Source organism: Phoca vitulina, unplaced genomic scaffold (assembly GCF_004348235.1).
Source record: "Phoca vitulina isolate PV1807 unplaced genomic scaffold, GSC_HSeal_1.0 scaffold15, whole genome shotgun sequence".
Lineage (NCBI taxonomy): Eukaryota > Metazoa > Chordata > Mammalia > Carnivora > Phocidae > Phoca > Phoca vitulina.
In genome coordinates this window covers 1,954,785-1,979,708 of record NW_022589718.1, presented here as the reverse complement: position 1 = coordinate 1,979,708, position 24,924 = coordinate 1,954,785, and the positions used below count along the sequence as shown (strand labels likewise).

At 42.0% G+C, this 24,924-nt stretch overlaps 1 protein-coding gene across 1 annotated transcript; it reads left to right on the top strand.

Moving 5' to 3' along the window:
* Nucleotides 1-24,505, top strand: CHRNB3 (cholinergic receptor nicotinic beta 3 subunit). The gene is made up of 6 exons (XM_032413215.1): nt 1-55; nt 6,632-6,783; nt 7,842-7,886; nt 21,072-21,181; nt 21,404-22,286; nt 24,353-24,505. Exons 1-6 carry the CDS (start codon nt 1-3, stop codon nt 24,503-24,505), a joined length of 1,398 nt encoding a protein of 465 aa, XP_032269106.1.
* The last annotated feature ends 419 nt before the right edge of the window (nt 24,506-24,924 follow it).

The following is a 24,924-nucleotide window of genomic DNA, read 5'->3' as shown; positions in this document are numbered from 1 at the left end:
ATGAGACTGGCAGTCTTTCTCCTCGTGTTCATCGTCCTTGGTGTCACTCCTTCAGGTAAGCTCAAGTTAAAGTAAATTAAAACTTCATCATTGTAGAATGATTTAAGCAAGGGAGGCAGAAATATGGTGTTGATAATGTTAGAATTATAAAATGTAAGGTATAGGTATCTTTAGGATAACCTTTAGGATGTGGCTGTAATGAGTAATTCTAGGAAATCTGCATGTTGCTAAAGAAATCATACCTATGGATTCCATCAGATTTATGCCATTGTCATTTTTCTGGGCTATTCCTTTTGAATCATGAACTTGGTAGGAAGATATAAAAGGAGGAAAAATGTTACTGAATGCACTGAATGCTTCTCAGAATCGTTAAAATATTTGGCACAGAAATTTACTCTGTCAACATTTTTATATCATGTCTACTAATAATCATTATATCTGTGTGTAGGTACTTAATTGTATCCAATATATTCTATAGACTTACATACAAACTTTAATAAATTTGTGTGTAGGTATATTTAATGTGTTTGTATATCACAATTAAACAAAAATAGACATTACATGTCTATGAACATGTGTGAGTTTTCTGTGACTATTATCCACCTGAAATTTGGAGAATTCTTAATAAAGAAAGAGGGCAAAAAAAGGAGAGAGGGAGAGAGAGATGGACAGACAGCCAAAAGAGAAATGGAAAGAGGGAGAAAATAACTGCAAAGTTTAGGGGGAAATGGTCATTTGCACCTGCCAGCTCTCTGGGTTTGGGAAACACTTCACTTTTTATGTAACTTAAGAACACAAAGCCCTTCCCATCACAGTGGAAACCATTTAGAGACAGGGGCCAGATGGCTGTCCCATTAGCAGTTTGCATTTATTTCTCACTAGGAATTTTGCCATGTTTGACTATTGCTCCTTTCAGATGGGGAACCAGGGGCACCGAGTGAGATTCGCCCAAGTCCTGAAATAAATCCTAGATTTAATAAATTCTAGATTTCAAATCTAGGCACACACACCTGAACAGTATCATATCTTTAAAAACGTAGCCTTTCTTCATACTGAGGACTCAAAATGAGTCCTTTCTAAGTACCGAGGGCATCGGACCCACTTTCAAATATCACTAAATTTGATCTCTGGAGTCTGAAATGAAATTTGTCAATCATAAAAATGGTAATCAACTTCTGTGTGTTTTAGCATACAATTAATATCCACAAGTCTAATGTTTTTCTGCCTTTATTTACTGTTCCATTTACTATGAAATAATTGATTCTTACTATCTTTTGCCCAGGGAAATCATCTCACTCGCAGGAGTGGTTGCATAAACCCTCTCCATTCACCTGTGTACCCCCTTCCTTGCATAGTAATGGTTACATAAGAAAATTGGGAATGGAAGGGAGCCTGGTACTCATTCTCTATCAAGTAGGGCAAGGGTTTGGGAATGTATACTGTGCTGGGTACATCTGTCACAGATCTATAATAAATCAATAACCTGTAGTCACTCTCGCATTTGTGAACATTTCTAGATCCCTTGGAGTCTATTTCTGTTTGCAGATCTGTACCACCTTTCCTTAAGTTCTTTAACTTTGCTACTCCTTGCAAAGGAAATAGTTTCTTTTTGTTACCCAGAACTACCTTTTCCAAATTACAAGGGGCAACCCCTCATTTTTAGATTTCTGGCTTTGGTGGAAAGGATGATTGTGTCTGGCCATGTGACATTTTTTGTGTTGCAAATTCATGCTTTGTGTGTTTGGGTCTGCTCCCAGAAAAAGGGACTGTATCTTACTCATCTTCCCATCACTCTTACCGCACGATGACATGTATTTACTCATTCAATAAATATTTACTGAGGATCTACTGTATCTTAGGAACGATTCCAGCATGGGGGATGCAAGAGGGAGAAAACAAAGTCATTCGAATAAACTCTCACGCTAGCAAGGATCCATCCAATATTTATTATTTATTTCACCCCGAGGCCTAGTTCTGTGTGTTGACAGCAGAGGTAACATATTTGTGGTATGATTTTTTTTTTGACAAGGTGGTGATAATGGAAGGACAAAACCAAAATATACCAAAAGGTGTCTAAACAAAAAAATGTGTCTCTCCCAACCATGTTTGCTGAGGTTTAGAAATCTTCAATTACTTCTTTACTCTCTTAGCTAAGGATAAACAATGATGTTGTCTTCAATAAAACCATAAATAAGCATGTGAGTTGTCATCAGTTAAGTCTTATCAGTTATTTATACCTCAGCGTGCATGAACTTGTCAAAATTCCGCAGAAAGTGGGTTTTGATAATTGGGTGAGGAGAGAGCAGAATGTCTGAGAGCCTGAAGAAAGGAAAGGAAACATGGTCAAGAAGAATAAAGAGGCCAGAAGTTCAAGTTGTAGGTTCCAAAGAAAAAATTCTTTGTCTGAAGCTGGTATGGGTACCTCATCCAATCTCTCATGACCCCACTTACAGGGGTTGAGAGAGTCTTAACTCCTCCTGGGTCCTGTCTAATCCCTTCATAGTGTTAGTTACGTTACCTGATGTCTCCTCTGTTACAGTAAATGGCAGCCAGGAGTAAAGTTCTCCAATCAATGGTACATCTTAAACATTACCTCTTTTTTGTGTCTTCAGAATAGCAAATATTGGGCATAATAGATCACATTTTATGGCTGTTTCATGGGCATGAAATCCTGGAAGCATAGGGTGTGTGAGTTGGTAAGGGCTTACCAATCATCCACATTCTATTTTTACTGGGAGAGGTTAAATGCCTTGCTTAATTAAGATCGCTTGGAAACAAGACCAGAACTCATGTCTCTAAATCTGAGTCCAGTGGTTCTCAATGTTAAATAAATATTTGTTGGATTCTCGTTTTAACAATAACGAATTTGGCAAGAGACTCAGCATCCAGAGCCAAGAGCAGAGTGCCCTCCTAGAGCACTTTCCCAGCCTGAGTTCCACATGGAGGAAATTACTAGAATCAGGCAGAGAGCTCTCCATCTGTCTGATCGCTTGTATGTGCTCTCCCTCTGGTTCTCCCTCTTCTTGTCCTCCACCTGCGGAGTTGCTTATGTAGTCCCAAGAGAAATATTTTGACAAAGAAAAAAATAAGACAAAGATTAAGTAGAGAGAGGGAGAGAAGAAAGGGGGAGAATTGGGATTTAGGGGAGCAATGGTGACAAGCTTTAACAGCCAGCACACATCCTCTGGAGATGTGCATTAGACTATGTGTGTGTTGGGGGGGGACGGGGGTTGCAAAGCAGGACTTAATGCAAGGAGATGTGAGGAGACCATGGTCAAGTCTGAAGCAGGATTGCTCCTACTATAAAGCATTGGGTGTCCCCCTCCAAGGAGTGTGCCCACAGTGCCCAACCAAGAGGTGCCCAGGGCCAAGCTCAACTGCAGCAGAGGGAGACTGAGTAGGATTATGGGACACCATCACCAGTGTTGAGCATCTTCCTATCACCAAACATTATCTGTGACCTGGTTTTAGAATATCATTCTTCCTGGCGATAGATTGCTTTCAACAACAGTGAAGTATTTTTGGTAAATACAATGCTAACAACAACACAGCAACAAAAAAAGCAAAAACAATAAATACGTGTCCATAGACATGAATTGTTGAAAGTTTTTATGTGGCCATAAAGTAAGGAGACCACAGCATAGGGAACAGTCTTTTTGCCTCCTCGATCCTCCAAGGATGAGCTGATGGAAAGATCGACAACCTGGGAGTCAGAAAACCACACCCACCATGTATTAGCTGGGTTGACCCTGGGTAAGTCACTCCCTCTCTCTGCACCCCAGGATCTACATCTGTAAAAGGAGGGGCTTAGATCATCTCAGAAGTCCTTTCCAGCTCCACTGCCTTCACTTCATCATTTCACTTGTCCTTCCTCTTTCATGCTGAAATTATTTATGAATACAAATGCCCTCTCATCCCTCCCCATCCAGAAGCTGACTTTGGGAAATGTAAGCACCCACTCAGGGAGTCACTCATCTTCTGACATCAGCTTCCCAACTTGTCCATGTATTGCTGAGATATATCTTAGAATGTCAGTCTTGTCAAATTTGTTTAAAATACAAGTCCATTTGCAAATATTTGGTTTACACACATTTCAGGAATCCATTTATTCCTTAAAACAGAGGCCACTTGTCCTGGAAATCTTGATAACATCTGTGATTCTACACCCTCTGGAGCAGTGAGCCGAGCTCACTCCGCCTCCTTCCCTGTGCATGGAAAGTGCTGTTAGAGCTTCTTTGCATTTGGTTCATTCACCAAACATCATCGAGTATTTACTGAGGCCCTAGCCTCAAAGAATCAACAGTGGGAGCACTTTCCCTTTCTTATCATGTTCTATTTTACAGGAAGGACAAACCAGAGACATTTCTAGGGCATCTCTGCATCTGTTCCAATAACATCAATGACTTCAGCTTTTATTTGGGGAAGCTGAGACAGGTTGAAGATGTTGAGCAGAAAGCATTGAACCTTTGGCCTTTTTTTTTTGGTCAGATCTGTTTTGGTCAATACAGATTTGTGCCGTCTTAGACAGCTCGGGCTGCCATAGCAACACACCACAGACTGTGTGGCTTACCAGAAATTTATTTTCCCACAATTCTGCAACCTAGAAGTCCATGATCAAGGTGTCAGCAAGTTCGGTTTCTGGTAGAACTCTCTTCCTGGCTTGGAAACCGCGGCCTTCTGGCAGTGTCTTCCCCTGGCTTTTCCTCATGCCTGCATGGAGAGAGAGCTCTTTCGTGTCTCCTCCACTTCTTCTAAGGACACCAGGTTGATTGGATTAGGGCCCCACACTGATGACTTCATTTAGCCTAAATTATGTCCTTATAGGTTCTATCTCCAAAGATAGTCACACCAGGGGGGAGAGGGGGAGGGCTTCAACACAGGGATTTGAAGGGACACAAATATTCAGTCCAAAACAGCCTGTGCAGATTTACCTTTTTTGTTTCTCGATTCAGACAGCAGCTCACCTTCTGACATTGGCCGAAGTGGGTAAAACATACAAAGGTCCCTGAAAGAACAGATCTGCTTATTTCCCTTTGGAGCCCAGCAAAGAGCAGGGATCCAGCCATTCTCACAGAGGGTGTAGCTTTGAAGGCGGCAAGTGCTGGGGATTGTCAAGGTCATCATTTTAGAGATCCCTCCCAATGGGCAACTCCACCTTCCTGCAAACTGACAGTCAAATTGTCCTGCCAGGAAAGGAAACTCAAAAGTACAGTTTCTGTTCTCAGGATTCCCCTCTCAAGTCCAGAATTATAATGGCAGGGTTGTCCAAGCTAAGAAGTCTGTGTGTGTGTGTGTGTGTGTGTGTGTGTGCGTGCACGCGCACGCATGTGTTAGTTCAGACATTATGCAGTTGTTCTCAGCCCTCCTGGAGCATCCCATCCATTGTGAGATGGTGTCATAAGTAATTAGTTCTCACTGGCCTGAACTGGAACATGGGCTGTCGGGGAAGGGCAGAACTCTGGTGCTAGGACCGCACTCAGATGCGGGTAACAATGGCTCTAACAAAGAGGGTTGCTTTTCTCACACACCAAAAGATTTGGAGGCAGGCAGGCCTGGGCTGGTTGGTGGCCCTACAGTGCTCTCAGGGACCCAGGCTCCGTCTGTCTTTCTTAGGTGTGGAGTTTTCATCAGGCTGTGTGAGGTACCTGCGGGGCCAAATCCCTAGATACCGTGTTCCAGCTCCAGGCCGGAAGGATAGAGAGCAAAGGGCGAAAGATGAAAGGTGAAAGGTGCAGGTCGGACCGAGTCTGTCCTCTTCAACAATATTTCCTACAAACGTCACCCACTGGCTTCTGTTTGTATCTGAAGGCGCCGATGCGTAGGTCACATGGCCATCCCTAGCTGTGAGGGAGCCTGAGAAGGGAACATTTTAAGCTGGCACCATGCAATCCTGAATAAATTTAGCATCTGTTACTGAAAAAGAAAGGGCAAATGGGCTGTTGAGCAGGGAACCAGCAGTCGTTGCCATGGTGCCCATGAAACAATATTCTCCTTATGGGAGGGCTGCTCGCACAGGGGAAGGCCGAGGGGGCACCGCTGTGGCCTCCCTGCCTCTCTTCTCCCGAGCAATTCAGCTCTGGCCCAAACTCTCCAAACACCACTCGGCAAACAAAACCCAAGTAGCTCACTGCCTTGCTACACAAGTGTTGGCTCAGGGGCCACGATGTGCCAGACCCCACAGAGCTGGGAGGCGGTGGTCAGGAAGGTTTCTGGGAGCGCCATTTTCCCAGGGGGCAGACAGACAATAAACAAAGACACATATAATATGTGCAAGGGCTCCGATGCAGGATAAAGTACCACCAGGGGGATAAAGTGTGAGGAGGGATGTTTAGACCGCTAACACACACACATATGTCCCTTGCCACAATGTGTTGTGAATTTGTCATTGTCCATCAAAGTGCTGACCTCACGGTGGGAAAATCCCGCGGGAGCGCGAAGCTCTGGGTAAAGCATAGAGTCTGCTTTCAGCCGTGTGTTGTGGGCATGGAGAATGGTTCGAGAACCCTTGTACACTCAAAGCTGCCTTTGCTGCACTAGGCCGTGTAGACTTTATGAAGGTTCAGGCTGTAGGATGCTAAACCAGCCATTACGCCTTTCCCATTAATTCGGGTTTCCCTCATGATTCTTACAGCCGCTGCAGGATTCAGCTCAATAGCTGAAAGTGAAGATGCCCTCCTCAGACACTTATTCCAAGGTTATCAGAAATGGGTTCGCCCTGTATTAAATTCTAATGACACCATAAAAGTATATTTCGGATTGAAAATATCTCAGCTCGTAGATGTGGTGAGTAATCCTTGGCACAAAGCTGAAAAGAACATGCATTTCTTAACCTGTTTGTGAGTCTAAGATTTTATTTTGTTTTCTTTCCCCATGTCTGCCATTTCCATTTTAAAAATAGCTTACTGTGAGAGAAAATCTGCCCCAAGAGGCCAGTGAAATGACCCGAGGAAGGAATGAGAAGTGTCACGGAGTAAATTTTCATTGCAGCACTATTTGTGTGGGACCTTTGGCTGGGGGGCGGATGTGGTGGCTAGGACAGGCATCGCCCCTGGCGGGTTTGCTGAGCACCAGGACGAGCACCCAGGGAGAAGCAAGGGCTGGAAGAGAAGGCAGAACCGAGCCGAGGGCTCGTCAGTGTCCCCCTGGCTGATTCGGTGTCACCCTGACTGCGGATTGGGTGAGGGCTGCCAGGGGTGCTGGCAGGGAGAGAAGGCAGATGGTGCTGGCACCCCAGTGCCTGGCAACCCCATCACCCTCCTGAATTCCCCCAGGACCCCGCAAATTCCCCTGGCCCCACCCATACCTTAGCATTCTCTGCTAATGTTCCTGTTTGGCTCCCACTTCTGCCATGATTGCGATCCCAGGAAATCAGTGAACTTTAACAAGCCCATTCTGCAAAGTCATCCTGCTGTGCTCCACAAAGTTCCAGAACAATCCCCCCATATTGCCCCAATCCCCTGCCCCACCACTGGCACACTCACCCACCCCAGCTAACTCGATGCCCAAGGAATCCTTCTAGAAAATCATGCAAAACCAATCTCTGATTTAGCTAATGTTCATCCTACATTGCCACCTTACCATGCTTTCTGGGCTATGCAATTTTAGATAAGTATCACCACAATTAACTGCTACTTGCTTTAATTATTATTTTTTATTTTAAGCAAAATATGTGTAATATTTTAGGATCCCATGCCATTTAACTGTGCTTAAATTGAGAATCCTTTACACTTTGAATGCCTCAAATGTATGTGTCAGAGAGGTCTTTCTGACAAAAGAAAAAAATTGTAAAAGACAACTTCACTTAATTTGAATTTACATCTTCCTAATTGTCACTTTCTTAGGATGAAAAGAATCAGCTAATGACAACAAATGTGTGGCTCAAACAGGTAACTGTCAATCCAGGCATTAGATCTGCTAACCTAATTATTTCCATGCTTTTCTGTTTAGAAAGACACCCATTTGAAAAACAATTATTTTACAGAGCATATTGGGTTCCTCGGGGAGATATTTGGGAATGGTTGGGAAGGGTTTATTATTTAATTTTCTTTTGCGGGAGGTGGAGAGCAGCTTCTGGAAGCTCAGAGGCATGCCTGGAGGGGACTCTCTGACACCCAGGCCTGGGTGCTGCTCCCTGGCTACTTGGAGAAAGGGGGAAAGCTCCAGAGTGCCACTTTCCCCCCACTAGGGTACCACAACTGGAGCAGACAATCATCAATCCTAAATTCTCCCTCATCCCCACTGGTCCTCCGTGGGAGGAATCCGCCCCTAGTGTTTCCCGTTCCTCCCTAGAAAGAGAAAACAGGGAGGACAGAAGGCCTCTCATCATCAGTTTCAGAACAAAGTGAAGCCCAAAACAAGGAATATATGTTTTCCTGGTATAACTAAAAAGGCATTTTGAATGGGTTCAGCTCTCTGCTTAGATGATTGCTTTTAGCTCGACTGGAGCCTGTTTCCTAAAACCGAGACGCCCGTTCAGAGGAGCTTGTCCTAGAATGTTCAGGAAATAACTATCTTTCAAAGCCCAATTTTGCCTGTGTGATGGAAAGGAGAAAATATTGACACTTCTTTGATAGGAGATGAGATTTTGGTCCCCTTGTTTGTTTTTCCTTGTTGTTGTTATCGTCAGCAATTACTTGTTTTCTCCTGAATGTCCAGATATTGCCTAATCTCCCATAGACTTAAAATCTTCCCGATGAGGAATCTTTAATATCTCACTGAATTTTAACATACATACATAATATTTTTGTTCGTTTATATTGAAATAAGTTAATTACTATTCAGGTTCAGGAGACATTGTTCAGTACTGCTAAGGGTTTATAGGAACAGTGGACCAAGATCGTAGGGAGATTCCCTGGGCTTCCTTTCTGTCATATTTGTCCCATCCAAAAACTTTGGTCAGAGTTACAGAATTATTATCATTTTTACTACCCTCTATTCCTCTGATTCCTTAATTGGTAGGTATGTTAGCAAGTTATGAAATAGATCTGTGTATTATTTTACTTGCAAATAAAGATGTCCAGGAGAAAATAATAAGCAAAAGAAAGAAAAGAAAATAATAAGAAAAATACAATTCAAATAAACATATTTTTCTGTATACCCATCTCCTTCCTCAGTGATGTATCCCACTTTTCCAACTTAGAGACAGTGGAATTCAGAAGTATTTTGAGTTAATGAAAATCAGTAAGAAGTGCTGTATTTGAGCTTACAGGGGAGAGAATAAAAACTTTTCTCTTAAAGTGCGAATGGGTTTAGGAAGTTAACAAAAATAAAACAAAAAACCTCTCACTGCTTCACACACACTGCTCCTTGAGATTAAGCTTTTATTAATCTCTCACATAAAACAGTGGTCTGGAGACTCCTGGCCTTTACTATTTGGTACTTTTCACTTTGCCTGAGATTTAGAAAACATGAGGTCATTTCAGTAGAAGTGATCGAGAAGTCACAGCTCCTCAGACCTTAACTACAACTGGGGAAGTGACTTCCAGCAAAGTTTTGCCACCAGAATCACCATGGCCTGGTGAATGCCTCCAGGTCAAGCCAGAGTCGAAACCTAAACATCTCCAGAACCCAAAACAGAGCAAGAGAAATCCATAGGGATGGGGCAAGCTGATGCTTGGAAAAGCCAGACTGATGACTTAGGTTCCCATTTTTTAGAAGTAATGAGGATAATAATAGACTTTTTTTTCGTTTAAGTCTGGTCGGCACACAATGTTACGTTAGTTTTCAGGTGTACAACATGGTGATCTAACAAGTCCATACCTTATGCTGTGCTCACCACAAGTGTCCCTCCCATCGGTTGCCATACATGCTATTCCAATACCATTGACTACATTCCCTATGCTGTGACTTCTTCATTCCAGAACTGAAAGTCTATACCTCTCTTCACCCATTTTGCCCACCCCCCTCCAACCTCCCCTCAGGCAACCATCACTTTGTTCTCTTTATCTGGATCTGTTCCTGCCTCTTTGTTTGTTCATTTGTTTTGTTTTTTAGATTCCACATATAGGTGAAATCATGTTATTTGTCTTTCTCTGTCTGATTTGTCTCACTTAGTGTAATACCCTCTAGGTCCATCCATGTTGTCGCAAATGCCAAGATCTCATTCTTTTTTATGGCTGAGTAATATTCCATTGTATATATATATATACCACATCTTCTTTATCCATTCATTTATCAATGGATATTTGGGTCGCTTCCATATCGTGGCCCTTGTAAATAATGCTGCAATAAGCATAGGGGTACATGTATCTTTTTAAATTAGTGTTTTCATTTTCTTTAGGGAAATACCCAGCAGTGGTATTACTGATCATATGGTAGCTCTATTTTTAATATTTCAAGGAACCTCCATGCTGTTTTCCACATTGGCTACATCAGTTTGCATTCCCACCCACAGTGCACGAGGGTTACTTTTTCTCCACATCCTCGCCAGCACTTGTTATCTCTTGTCTTTTTTATATTAGCCAGAGAATAACAGACTTTCCTTTGGAAAGCGTTGTCATCTCTCTTCTCTCATTTACATTTCTCAACACTCTGAATTCTCACAGCAGGTATCACACTACCCCAGGTTACAGAGACAGAAGGGCCCAGGAATTCATCTGGCTAGAATCCGGGTCTCCCCAGTTAGGGCCTTCTCTGCCATATCCAGTCTCTGCACTAACCATCAAGCCCTGCTTCTAAAGCACTGGAAGAGCCAAAGTAGGAGAAACCTCTGTACATTTCATAGAACCACAGAGAATGCTATCAAAGCTATTCTGCCCACACAGATTGGATTTGGAGTGCAAATATCATGATAAATATTAGTCAACACATGCTATGTTATGGCACAAACAAGGAGGTGTATGTGCTGCTGAAGCAAGCACAGGACACAAAGAATGTGGAAGCAAAAAAAGAAAGATGATTCTGTTATTATGGTGGCAGTCAGGGAAGGCTGCATGGAATAGGAGGCGTTTGAGCTCCATCATATGATGTATATGTATCTTTTCATTTCTTTCTAAGATTTTATTTTTAAGTAATCTCTACACCCAACACAGGGCTCAAACCCATAACCCCGAGATCAAGATGATCCATGTTCCACTGACTGAGCCAGCCAGGTGCCCCTAGCTTTTTAAAACTACAAAGCTAAAAGAAAGGCGAAGGCTAAAAGAAAAGAGATGCTAAAAACAAGATAAAATTGATGTTAAAAACCATGGGTGTTTTATACACATCTCAGTTTTAGAGTAGCTAATAATAACACCTAAGAGTTATTGAGCATGTACTAGGGGTTGAGGTGCTCTGCGTGGGTGTGTCATAGGAATGAACTCAGTTCATTCTCACAGCCACCTTATGAGGTAGGTTCTATTAGGATCCCCACTTCGCAGATGAGAAAACTGAGCGTTGGAGAATTGGAGTGACATGTCCAAGGTTGGGCACTGTTAACTGAAGTCGGGCTCACGTGAAGAAATCCTTCCGTTGCCTTGGACAAAGGAGCGGATGGAAGATGTCCAGTGCTCCGCTCAGTGCTGTCCCTGTGGAGACTAGTTCCTTCCTAGTCCTTGTCTTCTAAGGTTTTGGTGCCTCAGCCTCTGGGACATCTGATGGTCTAGAAAGGCATTTAGGAGAGAATGAAGTAAGGATTCACTCCATCTTCCATTCATTCCATGGGGTTTATGGAGAGCCTGCTAAGTATCAGCCACTCTGCTAGATCCCGGGTATATGAAGAGTAAAATACAGCCCTGCCTTCAAGGAGAGGATAGAGTGTCACTTGTGTAGAAAATAATGACTGTCATATGATAAACACCATAAGGAAAATCTGCATGAGTACCGTGTCACTATAAAAATGACAATGAGACAGGGAGAAAAGCAGGGAACGCTTCCAAGGGAGGGGATATTTAAGTTAGGTCTTACAGGATCAATAGAAGTTCTGCAAGTCAAAAAGGTAGAGAAGTTGTGAAGCCCTGTATACTCTTCCCAATCGCATAACTTCCCAAAGTTCTCATGCCAGAACAAACCTACGGGAAACTCTCCCCAGCCACCCGTGTATGCCTCAGTCAGAATAAAGACAGAAACGATAAACCCCCGTTCTTTTCTGGACACTGAAAAATGCTCCCTGATTCATATCACAGAGAGAATAAAATGCTTCGTACTTAAAACAAAAACATGTTCCATGTAGTTTCCACAACTGAGATGCTTGGTATTTAATTCCAATTCTTCTGTCTTATCCTCTATTTCCATAGTTCCCCTCTGGTATATTTAGACGTTCTTCCTCCATCCTCTTAACCAAAGACCTTTATCAAGCACAAATTTAGTGACATCCTGAGAAAGTCCTCTGTGTGGAGCTATTTTTATTTTATTGATTTTATTTTGGAAACTCATTTGTCTTCCTCCTTCCTACTTCCAGAAAGTAATCAAAACCCTATAAATCATAAATAGATTATTAACACTGACTCACTAAAACTACGTGAGAAAGTACTTAATGGCTCGCCACTCAGATTCTGCTCCATCATATTCAACTGCATCGCAAGCACCTTAAAGGCAAATGGGAAATGAAACCACCTTTTCTTTAGTGATAAAGGGTTGAACCCTTGGCCTAGACGCGATCATGTGAGTAATCACTAAGACAACAGATGTCAAAATTACTCACTCAACAAGCATTTACTGAGCACCTACTATGCACCAGGCACTGCGTAAGATGCTGGACCATCGGGTGTAAACACCAATAAGACAGTAAGATTCTGAGTGATCCGGCTTCACTGTAGCTGAGAGCACTTTGCTGTCCTGCCCCCTTCATTTTCCCAAGGAAAATAAAACTGCCTGAATGTCTGCCAAGGCCAATATCTCAAAGTAGCCTTGTTTCTCCAACAGCTGATTCCCGTTTTAGACCAACAAAAAGTTCAGCAAACATATGCAGGCCTCAGAGGCTAGATCCCTGGCGCTGGTCTCAGAGGGGAAAGCAGAAACAAACCTGCCATGGAAGGCTCAGCCTTGCTGTGAAGGTCTGGGGGATCTTCCTGAAGTCTAATTACCTTCCACAACCTGCAAAATGGCACCTGCAAGTCTGTGAATGTATCTCCGACCTTTACTCAACATCTTAGTTTCCTTTCTTCTCCCAGCCAAACTTGGACCTTAGCACAGGAGGCCAGGTTGGTGGATGCTGAGTGAGAATTGAGCAGGAATTAGGAGTTAGGAATCAGAACTCCTGCTACGTAAACTTGGGCAAGTCGTTTTGCCTCTCGGACTCTCAGTCTCTTCATCTATAAAATAGAGGCGATGCCTAGCTCACAGTGTTAACAGGTGAAATGCGATCATGTGTGTGAATGCAACTGGTACCTCATCTGGCGAGTAGTGGGGACTCAATCAATGTCATTTCCTGCCGCCACCTTTGGAGGCTTTTTCATCCTTAATGACAAATCCCATTTCTTGGCCCTGACAACTCATGGTTATAATGGGAATATGAGACATGTCATATGTCATGTTGTTGCCTTTAAGATTAAAATGTATGAACATTAACTTGTTTTAAGAATTTCACACTTGAGGGCACCCGGGTGGCTCAGTCGTTAAGCGTCTGCCTTCGGCTCAGGTCATGATCCCAGGGTCCTGGGATCAAGCCCCACATCGGCTTCCCTGCTCAGCGGGAAGCCTGCTTCTCCCTCTCCCACTCCCCCTGCTTGTGTTCCTCCTCTCACTGTGTCTCTCTCTGTCAAATAAATAAATAAAATCTTTAAAAAAAAAAAAAAGAATTTCACACTTGAGGGTGCCTGGGTGGCTCAGTCAGTTAAGCGTCTGCCTTCAGCTCAGGTCATGATCTTGGGTTCTGGGCTCGAGCCCTGCGTCGGGCTCCCTGCTTAGCAGGGGAGCCTGCTTCTCCCTCCCCTGCTCGTGTGCTCTCTCTCTCTCTCTCCCTCTCAAATAAATAAATAAAATCTTAAAAAAAAAATAAAGAATTTTACACTTGATTTTAAGATAACTGAAGATCCCGGGGATGCCCCAGAGGCTACAAATCAAGGCACTACTTATTCCTTACTATCTTTTGGTCTTAGTATTAAACTAAGAATAATTAGGAGAATTTTTTTGTAGTAAAAAAGTCTTTGATTTAGGTTTAAAAGAAATGTGGTTCTGGTTAATAGCTAGATATTTAAGAGTGGTATTTCAGATAACGTATGTAAGAAAAGACAATTTTAAGGGAATATATGTGATATGGATTTGAAATTGCACTTTTCAGAATTAAGAAACCTATTTTTCCATTTTTTTTTCTTAGTCACAGATTAACTTTGCTCTTTGGCCCTGACATATCCTATGCTCTCCCATTTCCTGCAATGACACAGCTCTCCACCCTGGAACTGCTTCAAGGTAGAGCTGAGGTTTGTAAAGAGCTTTGAGAATCTTGGCTGGAACATGCTATATGAACACAGGATATTATTTCTAATCTCTTACTTGAAAAAGGGAGAAACAGGAGATTAGTCTCCAGATGCCCCTAGGGTTTCAGGGAGAACAGGAAGTAACCAGAAGGTCTCAGAGCTCCTTAGCAAGCTAGAGGATGGGGGCTCTGAATCCTCACCCTGACACTCTGACCATAGGTTTTGTTCGCAGCAATCTTTACCTTCCAGATGGAGGAAGTGTGAGATTGGACTCTGTGGCTGAGCTCACCAACGTTGTCCACTCAAGACAGAGCCAGCTCATAACAGCGCAGTTCCAGCCAACCTGTCCGAGTCTGTGTCTGCCCCAGGGCTCACTGCCTGCCTGCTGGCCGGAGAGCTGCTCAGATTCTCCCAGGATCAGCTGAGAACCTTTTAGTTGCACATGACAGAGAACCCAACCCAGACAGGCTTCAGCAAAAATAGAATGTATTGGCTTACACAGCCTGGAAAGTCCAGGGACAAGGCCAGCGTTAAATGCAGCTTGATCCAGGGGCTCAAGCAATATTCCCAGGGACGGTGTTCCCTCTGTGTGTCTCTGGGCTCCTCGTCCTCTGGGTGATCCCATTCTCATCTTAGCCCGCCTCTGGTGTCAGCAAGGTGGCTGTATCAGCTTCAGCCTCAAAGTGCTTCCTGTGCTCAAGTTCAGCAGGAGAGAGAATGGCCAGCCTCTTTTCCAGTGGTTCCAGAAGTTTCATGCTATCTCGCTGTTTCCCATTTGTTTACCTGCTATCTCTGAAGATCACAGTGGGCAGGTATGAGGTGCAGCCCCACTTCCGGGGCAGAAGGAAGAGCCAGATCCACCCACAGCTGGTGGGTGACAGTGCAGTAAGGGGGTTCCCCAAGAGGAAACTGGGGTGCTCTTACCAGGAGAAAGGCAGGTGAACTTGAGGCAACAGGCAGTATGTGTCCACTTTATTTCTGAATTCATTTTTCTCCTCTTTCTATAAAGAGCTCTTGACATGCCACGTCCTTCTCCAACGAAGCCTTGCCTAAGTGGAAGTCAGACGAAGGCTCCTGTTATTAACAGTTCATCTTCATCCCATAATTTCTGTCCCCTTCTTTGTCCATGAACTTGGACACAGTGTAACATGCTTATTGTGTAATTCCTCCACTTTTGGACAGATATTTCACCATTAAGACCAAACAGATTTTCTGTAGTTATTGTCTTCATTTTCTTTTTTTAACAGAGGAAAAGATGGAATAAGCTACTTTTTTAGCCTGAGTACAGTCAGTAAGCCTTATAGCGCTCAGCGCTGGAAACATCGTTGAGAGGGGAGCCATAGATAGCCTGATCAAACAGTTGACGTTATGAAGAATTTCAAGCCACAGGTTCTTCCACTGTAAGGTAGCATGGGAAGAGGGGAAAGAGTGCAAGGTGTGGCTTTCAATGTACCATGGTACACCTCCAGGGGGCACCCTTCACATCCTAGTCAATGTGGAAGGCACCTCCTGGAGTTGTGATGCCAGGCATACACAGTCATATGCAGCAGACTTGATCCTGTTTTCTCTGCTGACCAGCTGTGTGGCCTGGGACAAGTCACTGGAACCCTCGGAGCCACAGGTGCCTCATCTAGTATAACACTAATAATAGGTCATTTGTAGGTTATTGAAGAAATTAGCATTAATAAATATAAAGCACTTAAGCCAATGCCTGGCACATCATCAGCACTCAGTAACTTTTATATTTACTATTTTTATCTTATTATCAGCATAGCTACAAAATAGTAGGTTTTTCATGTATGCTACAGTTGTATAAAATAATCATATAAACATTCCCAAAGAAAAGTATTCCCACTGCTAAGAGGGAAATATATGGGTTGTTTCCTCTCTTGTAATTAACCCAGACTTGCGTTAGGTATCTGGTGAATTATTGGAATGTATTTTTTACATCTACACCAACAAATATTGTTTTAAAAATGCTTCAGTAGCAAAAGCACAAAGGTACATGTCACCTATTTCACTGTCTTAATCTTTTCTCAAGGAAACCTCACTGTGTTTTTATTTGAATTCAAACATCAGGAAAATGGTTAGAGCAACACCCTCCTTGCCAGTGCATCCTTATTTTTGAAAGGCAGCAGTCTACCTATTTTTCCGTGTATAAGAAGAAAAAGTATTATATAAAACTGTAATACATCAAGACTATGTGGGGTGGATCCCAAGAATGCAAGGCTGGTTCAACATTTGAAAATCAATCAGTGTAGGGGTACCTAGCTGGCTCAGTCGGTAGAGCATGTGACTCTCGATCTCGGGATCTTGAGTTCAAGCCCCATGTTGGGTGTGCAGCCTACTTAAAAAGAAAAAGAAAAAATCAATCAATAAAATTCATCTTATTAAGAGATTAAAGAATAATCATGTAATCGTCTCTATAGAAGCTGAAAAGCTTTTTATACAAATCAGGATCCATTCGTGATTAAGAAAAAAATCTCAGGGAGTCTGGGTGACTCAGTTGTTGAGCGTCCAACTCTTGATTTCGGCTCAGGTCGTGATCTCAGGGTCGTGGGATCCAGACCAGCATAGGGCTCCACACTGGATGGGGAGTCTGCTTGGTATTCTCTCCTTTTCCCTCTCCCTCTGCCCTTCCCCTGCCCCCCCCCCCACCCCGCTCACGCTCTTTCTCTTTCGCTATCTCTCTACATAAATAAATAAACTTAAAAAAAAACTCAGCAAACTAGAAATAAGAAGACACTCCTTTTTTTTTTTTTTAAGATCTTATTTATTTATTTGAGGGGGGACACAAGCAGGGAGAGTAGGAAAGGGAGAAGCAGGCTCCCCGCTGAGCAGGGAGCCCGACGTGGGGCTGGATCCCAGGACCCCGGGTTTGTGACCTGAGCCAAAGGCAGATGCTTAACCAACTGAGTCACCCAGGCGCCCCAGGAAGAATCTTCCTTAATCAAATAAAGGGCATTTATGAAAACCAACAGCTAACATAATACTTAATGGTGAATAACCAAATGCTTTCCAACCCACATCAGGAACAATGCGAGGATATCTACTCTCCCACTCCTATTTAATGTCATACTAAAGATCTAGCCAGTGACTTAAAGCAAGAGGAAAAGAAAAAAACAATAAAAGGCATTCGGATTGGAAGAAAAGAAATAGAATTTTTTATTTGTAAATGATGTAATTGTCTATGTAGAAAATCTATCAAAAAAGCTTCTAAAATTAAATGAGCTTAAATAAGTTCACAGGATATACACAAGGTCAATATACAAAAATCAAATTTATTTATATTCTAGCAATGAACAATTGGATTTTTTTCCTTAATTTCAAAGTACCATTTACAATAACATTAAAACAACAGGATCCCTCTCTCGCTGTGTCTCTCTCTGTCAAATAAATAAATAAAATCTTTTAAAAAAAGGGGGGGCACCTGGGTGGCTCAGTGGTTAAGCATCTGCCTTCAGCTTGGGTCATGATCCCAGGGTCCTGGGATCGAGCCCCGCATCGGGCTCCCTGCTCGGTGGGGAGCCTGCTTCTCCCTCTCCCACTCCCCCTGCTTGTGTTCCCTCTCTCGCTGTGTCTCTCTCTGTCAAATAAATAAATAAAATCTTTAAAAAAAAAAACAAGAAATACTTAGGTATAAATCTAACTAAATATGTGCATGGTCTATAAGCTGAAACTACAAAACACTGATTAAAAAACATCAAAGACCTAAATACATGGATCGAGAAATGATTTTCCTGGGTCAGAAATCTCAATATTATGATGTCAGTTCTCCCCAAACCAACCTATAGATTTGAGGCAATCACAATTAAAATTTCAGAAGGATTCTTCTTGTGGATAGCAACAAACTGACTTAAAAATTTATACAGAAAAGCAAAGGAACTAGAATAGCCGAAATGATTTGGAAAAGGAGAATACAGTTGGAGGACTCACATTACGGGATTTCAAAATTTACTAGAAAGTGATGAAGGTTAAGAGAGTGTGGTACTGGGGAAAGGAGGGACACAGATTAATGAAACAGAACAAAGAGCCCATAAATAGACCCACACAGTTTACGGTTAGTTGATTTTTGACAAACATGTATGGGTAATTCAATGGAGAATGTTTAGTCTTTTCAACAAAAGGTGCAGGAATGATCCGACATCCATATGCGACAAAACCCAAAAAACTCAACCCATATTCACACCGTAATTAAAAAATTAACTCAAAATGGATTTTAGATCTAAATGTACAACCCAAAACTATAAAATCTCTAAAAGAAAACATGGGAGAAAATCTTTGTGACCTTGAGTTAGGCAAATATTTCTTAGATATGACATAATTCCTAAAAGATAAAAATGGTAAAATAAACTTCAGCCGAGTGTAGAACTTCCGTCTTGTTAAAGACATTGTTTAGAGAATTAAGAAACCACAGACTGTGGGAAACTATTTGCAAATCAAGTATTTGACGAAGGGCTTTTATCCAGAATATGTAAAGAAGTCTAAAAACTCAGTAATAAAACAAACAGTTTGATTAAAAAATACGCAAAAGATTTAACAGCCACTTCACCGAATAAGATGTATGGGTGGCAAATAAGCACATGAAGAGATGCTCAACATCATTAGTCATTAGGAAAACGCATATTAGAAACCGTAATGAGATACCAAGTCCCAACTCTTATAATTAAAATAAAAAATAAGACAATACCAAGTACTGGAGAAGACGCTAAAGAACTGGAACTCTCATACATTGCTAGTGGGAATGGAAAATGAGACAGACACTCGGGGACACAGTTTGGCAGTTTCATATAAAGTTGAACATACACTTATGATATTGTCCAGCCATCCCACTCCTGGTTATTTATCCAAGAGAAGAAAAGAATGCTTTTCACTCAAAAAGCTGCAGAAAATGTTTATAATGGTTTTATTTGTAATCATTAAAAACTGGAAGAATCCAAATATCCTACCTGGAGAATGGATAAATAAACTGTGGTATATTCATACAAGGGAATACTACTCACTAATAAAAATGAAAAAATCACTAATATAGAAGAATCTAAAATGCATTATGGTAAGTAAAAGAAATCAAGATCAAAAGACTCTCTACCCTGCGATCAATTCTATTTATATGACCAAAGGCAACATTATAGGATCAGAAAGTAGATCCTGGTTGCCAAAGGGGTGGGGGATGGGAGGAGTTGGTTACAAAGGAGCAGCACAAGGAAAACTTTTTGGGCAACAACGTTGTTCTTGTATCTTGACAATGTTAGTGATTATACAACTGTTTGCATATAGAACCATACACAAAGAGTGAATTTTATTGTATGTCAATTTTTAGAAAGTAAATGAAGTGAAAGTGAAACAAACAAAAGGTGCTATTCTGACTTCCTTTTAACATTTCTGAGATTCAGACCTGCTGCTGGTAGTACAAGTCTCCTTAGCAGGAGACAAATTATTCATAGGAAGGAAAATATATTTGCTTTTCAAAATGGGCAGAGGAGGAGGAGGAGAGAAGCCTGTGAGTACCAAGTAAACATGGTAAATACTTTATTAGTTTGGGCTCTTAAACTGTCAATCTTCACATGCATGCTTTTCCATAACTAGCCATGCAATCTTTTATCCTTTAGATTGTAGCTTTTTAATGACCCATTTCCTTTTCAATTTGTTTTTCAAGGATCAAACCTCACAGATATTGTCTAGGATAGACAACATCTCATCTGGGGTGTACGGTCTTATACTTTTTCAGGCATCATGCATATTTTAATACTTTACCATCTAGTGAAGTTACTCATCTGCTGACTCCTGATTTTTTAATGACAGGAAGGCTTGCATTGCGCACACCCTTCAAACTTTCTGAAATGTCATTTAATATTATCCTACATCATTACTCAGCTGTCTACATGAGGGACAGTGGGATAGAAGAATTTAATTTTCAGGTCAGATTTCATAAGATTCTGGACCCAAATCTTTTTAAGAAAGTCCACTTCTGCTGTAATTGGATCAACTATATATCATCCTCTTGACCTTCATAATCCAATCAATTAGTGGTCAGGTTTGTTAATCTGGGTCCATTAGCCCCTGTAAAACATGCTAAATGATTTCATTCTATTATGAGGAAAAATACGTAAGTATCTGGAGGCTAACAATATTAGGAATATAATTTAAAACTGTAATTGGGTGGTCACAAAATAAATTCAGATTAGAACTTAAAAGGAAATTCTTGGAAAATATTTTTTCATTGGATTAAAGTTATAATGTCATCAAGACCAGTCAGTGGATACTGGATGTTTCATATTAACATAGTGGGTGGATGTTTGTTCAAGACTCTGGAGTGATATTCAAAATTGTTCGTACCCATTATCATTAAAATATTATTGGACCAACTGTTCTAGAATAAACTGAGTTAGATCTATCATTGCTTTTCTTTTGCTTCTTAAGAGAAAATAGGCTGAAAAAAATAGGTCACAAATCAGTGGTGTTTGTTGCTGAGACTCTTCACTGGGAGGCAGATATATGGCAATTTTGGAAATCCCAGGTAGGATGGCTGTGTGGGCCTGGGCAAGCTCAGAGGCCGGACTGGCTCAACCTGCATCCTGAGAAGTGTGGTGAGCCACAGGTAAGGTCATAAGATCTAAAATGCATGGATTTCCCTTTTTAAAGAAAACCCTTGATCAGTAAATGAACATAAACGTGAAGATTCCAAGTCTAATGCACTGACCTTTCAGCATAAAATTACAGTACGCTCGTCTGATGCAGGAATGGACAGACCACAAATTACGCTGGGATCCTGATGAACACGGTGGAATTCGTTCAATTAAAGTTCCATCGGAATCTCTCTGGCTTCCCGACATAGTTCTCTTTGAAAAGTAAGTATCCCAGAAGAAATACCCCCTGGTCAGATTAGGACCAGAGATGGAAAAGCCTGACTTTGGCAAAGAATTAAGAGAAATGTACAACTTTGAGTAAGAGGAGAACCATTTCTTTCTGAAATAATGTTTGACTCTGTGGTAGGAAAGTAATAAGGGCAAACAGTAGAGGCAGGGGTGGGCAAAGACCCAAGTCATCAGTGTTCGACTCTTTTACCACAGTGCTGATGGCCGTTTCGAAGGCTCCCTCATGACCAAAGTCATCGTGAGATCCAACGGCACCGTCATTTGGACGCCCCCCGCCAGCTACAAAAGCTCGTGCACCATGGACGTCACGTTTTTCCCATTCGACCGGCAGAACTGCTCCATGAAGTTCGGGTCGTGGACTTACGATGGAACCATGGTTGACCTCGTTCTGATCGATGAAAATGTTGATAGGAAGGACTTCTTCGATAACGGAGAATGGGAGATACTCAATGCAAAAGGGATGAAGGGCAACAGGAGAGACGGCGTCTACTCCTATCCGTTCATCACTTACTCGTTCGTCCTGCGCCGCCTGCCCCTCTTCTACACCCTCTTCCTGATCATCCCCTGCCTGGGGCTGTCTTTCCTGACGGTGCTCGTGTTCTATCTCCCTTCCGACGAAGGGGAAAAGCTGTCCCTGTCCACCTCGGTGCTGGTTTCCCTGACGGTGTTTCTCTTAGTCATTGAGGAAATAATCCCCTCTTCCTCCAAAGTCATTCCTCTCATTGGGGAGTACCTGTTGTTCATTATGATTTTCGTGACCCTGTCGATTATTGTGACAGTTTTCGTGATTAACGTTCACCACAGGTCCTCTTCCACTTACCACCCCATGGCCCCCTGGGTGAAGAGACTCTTTCTGCAAAAGCTTCCTACATTGCTTTGTATGAAGGACCACGTGGATCGCTACTCTTTCCCAGATAAAGATGAGAGTCAACCAGTAGTGAAAGGTAAAGCTCTAGAAAAAAGGAAACAAAGACAGGTGAGTGATGGAGAAACAGTTCTTGTTGCTTTCTTGGAAAAGGCAGCTGATTCCATCAGATACATTTCAAGGCACGTGAAGAAGCAGCATTTCATCAACCAGGTGAGTGCACTGGTGTTCATCCCAACACGTCCACCGAAGCGTGTAAAACCAACGTTCTCATATCTCTTTACAGCAAAATGCTGTCATTGTTTAAATGTGACACTATTAGCTATCTGCTTTTCATGTGTAAAATGTTAAGCAAGCCCTGAGATAAGAAAGAATTTTAGTATGGATTTTTAGGAAGTAGTTCACAGAAACAGAAGGAGCAAAAGTGAAGCAAGTGCAGATTAAGCACCATTCCTTATAATGAGACTTGATTCTATTTAAAATAATTTAATTCTACATTTCAAGTTGGTTATCCTGGTCTCTGGTAATGTATCTCTCATTTTTAATCAATGATGGTTATTTCTATCTGTAGTATTTGGAAATAAAAAAACAATTAGATTTTGGGATTAATATAAAAATATAGTGTTCCAACAGATATTTTGGTGAGGGAAAAGGGCATAGTTATTTAGCTTACAGATTAAAAAAAAAAGTGTAGCGGAAGTGTGGATTTCAGACCCAAGACAGTCGTAGATTGAGATCGTACCTGCTGCTTAAAACAAGTTATAGGCCAATTTACAGCGTTCAATTACTTTACTCTAAAATCAGTGAAAATTAGTGCCAAGAGCCTGATCCCATAAACAAAATTATGAAAGAATTTTTTTTTTAAGATTTTATTATTTTTGACAGAGAGAGAGCGTACAAGCAGGGGAAGCAGCAGACAGAGGGAGAGGGAGAAGCAGGCTCCCGGTGGAGCAGGGAGCCCGATGCGGGGCTCGATCCTAGGACCCTGGGATCATGACCCGAGCTGAAGGCAGACGCTTAACCGTCTGACCCACCCAGGCGCCCCTATGAAAGAATTTTTAATTAGTTAATTAATTTAATTTAATTAGCCAACATAGAGTACATCATTAGTTTCAGATGTAGTGTTCAATAATTCATCAGTTGCATATAACACCCAGTGCTCATCACATCATATGCTGAAAGAATTTTTTTTAAAGAAATATCCTTCTATATTTTATCTAGACACTACCTAGTATATTCTCTCTTACTATTTGTTGTGTTTTTAATCCACTGAAAAACATTTTTAAAGCATTAGGGAAAATGCTGCTATAGAACAAACATTTTGGCTCTTCTTAGGGCTGTTTGTTGTTGTTTCTTTACATCCTTTAAAAATTCTAATTCAAAGATTCAGAGAGCCTTTTAAAAAATTATAAAAGTAACGTCTTATCAGGGTAAGGAATTTGGAAAATACAAAAAGTATAAACAAGAAAATTAAAATCATTAATAATCCCACTACTTCAGGTTGGCACTTTAAACATTTCAATGTGTCTTCTTTGTGTTCTTCCCCAAAGTTTTACTCCTAAACGTCTGTGTGTGCAGAATGCATTTAGGTTCCACATCAATACCTGTGTCCCTTCTAGAACTCCTGTTAGGTTCCATCTTTATAAAACCCCCATATAATAGAAACAGGACATTTCTTTTCCTTCGGAAGAGAACTGGCCCCTGTCCTTCACACCTCTCACTTTGTTCCTGCTCTGACCTTGTTCTTACAGTGTATTGCCCACTGTGCCTCAACTTCCCTTCCTCCAAAGAGACCCGGTCTCCCCTCTCCCTTACGGATTGCTGTCCTGGCTTGATCACTTCTCCTCCCCGGCAGTTTCCCAGCATTCCAGAGATGTGGCAGCCAAACCCACATGCAGAGTGGAAGATGAGAAGGCTTGTTATATTAGGCCATGAAAATGCTTAATTTATAAGTTTGTGATTCATTTCTTATGTAGTATCAGGAAGAGATACTAGCTTTTTATGTGTGTAAAAATCAGGGTTTTCCCATTTTGATCAGTATTGTTTACAAATTCATACATGATTCCGTTGTTTCTATTTCACATCTTCAATGTCGAAAGTGTTCACAGGCTAGTAAAGTCACGGGGAGAATCTGAGCCTACGCTGCAGGGGATGTGTTCGGTGCATTTTGAAAACTGAAGTGCTGTACATCTGAATATTACTCTTTTTCAATCCCTTGAAATGAATTCAGAACAGTTGCCCTGCAGCTTGAATCGAAGGCATCGTTTTCTCTTTTGCAGGTGGTACAAGACTGGAAATTCGTAGCCCAAGTTCTGGACCGAATCTTTCTGTGGCTCTTTCTGATAGTGTCAATTACAGGCTCTGTTCTGATTTTTACTCCTGCTTTGAAGATGTGGCTCCACAGTTCCCACCAGCAATCCAGAGCCATCTAAAATACCGTAAAGACAAATTTACGCCTTAGAACTGACCTCCAGCTGCCATGTACATACAGTATCCAAATGCATGAGCTTCTTGTAAGGGCCTGTGTGGGACTCGGGGAAACTGAACATTGGCAAATGTGGGTTTGCCCACAGTAAATCCATGACTGTCACTGGAGCTCCTCAGGCCCCTACCTTGGCTTCCCCAGATGTTCAGGGAGTCGTAGGTTCCAGGCCTGACATCACAGCCAGGACGCACTAGGACTGTTGCTGGCTGCTGGACGGAGGCCCCCAGGAAGCTGCCCTGAGGCCCCGCCAAGGATGCACACCAGGAATTCAAGACAGGCAATCTCCGAGTCAAGCTATTTGTGCGCTCAGACCTGGGCCTCCTGCGTCTGCTGGTGTCCTTGGTTTGGCCTGAGTTTGCAGACTGG

Excerpts from the sequence above, each read along its gene's own strand:
- CHRNB3 (XM_032413215.1), top strand. The coding sequence starts at position 1 with ATGAGACTGGCAGTCTTTCTCCTCGTGTTCATCGTCCTTGGTGTCACT. Across the intron at positions 6,784-7,841 it reads TATCTCAGCTCGTAGATGTG|GATGAAAAGAATCAGCTAAT; the intron begins GTGAGTAATCCT and ends TCACTTTCTTAG. Across the intron at positions 7,887-21,071 it reads CAAATGTGTGGCTCAAACAG|GAATGGACAGACCACAAATT; the intron begins GTAACTGTCAAT and ends CGTCTGATGCAG.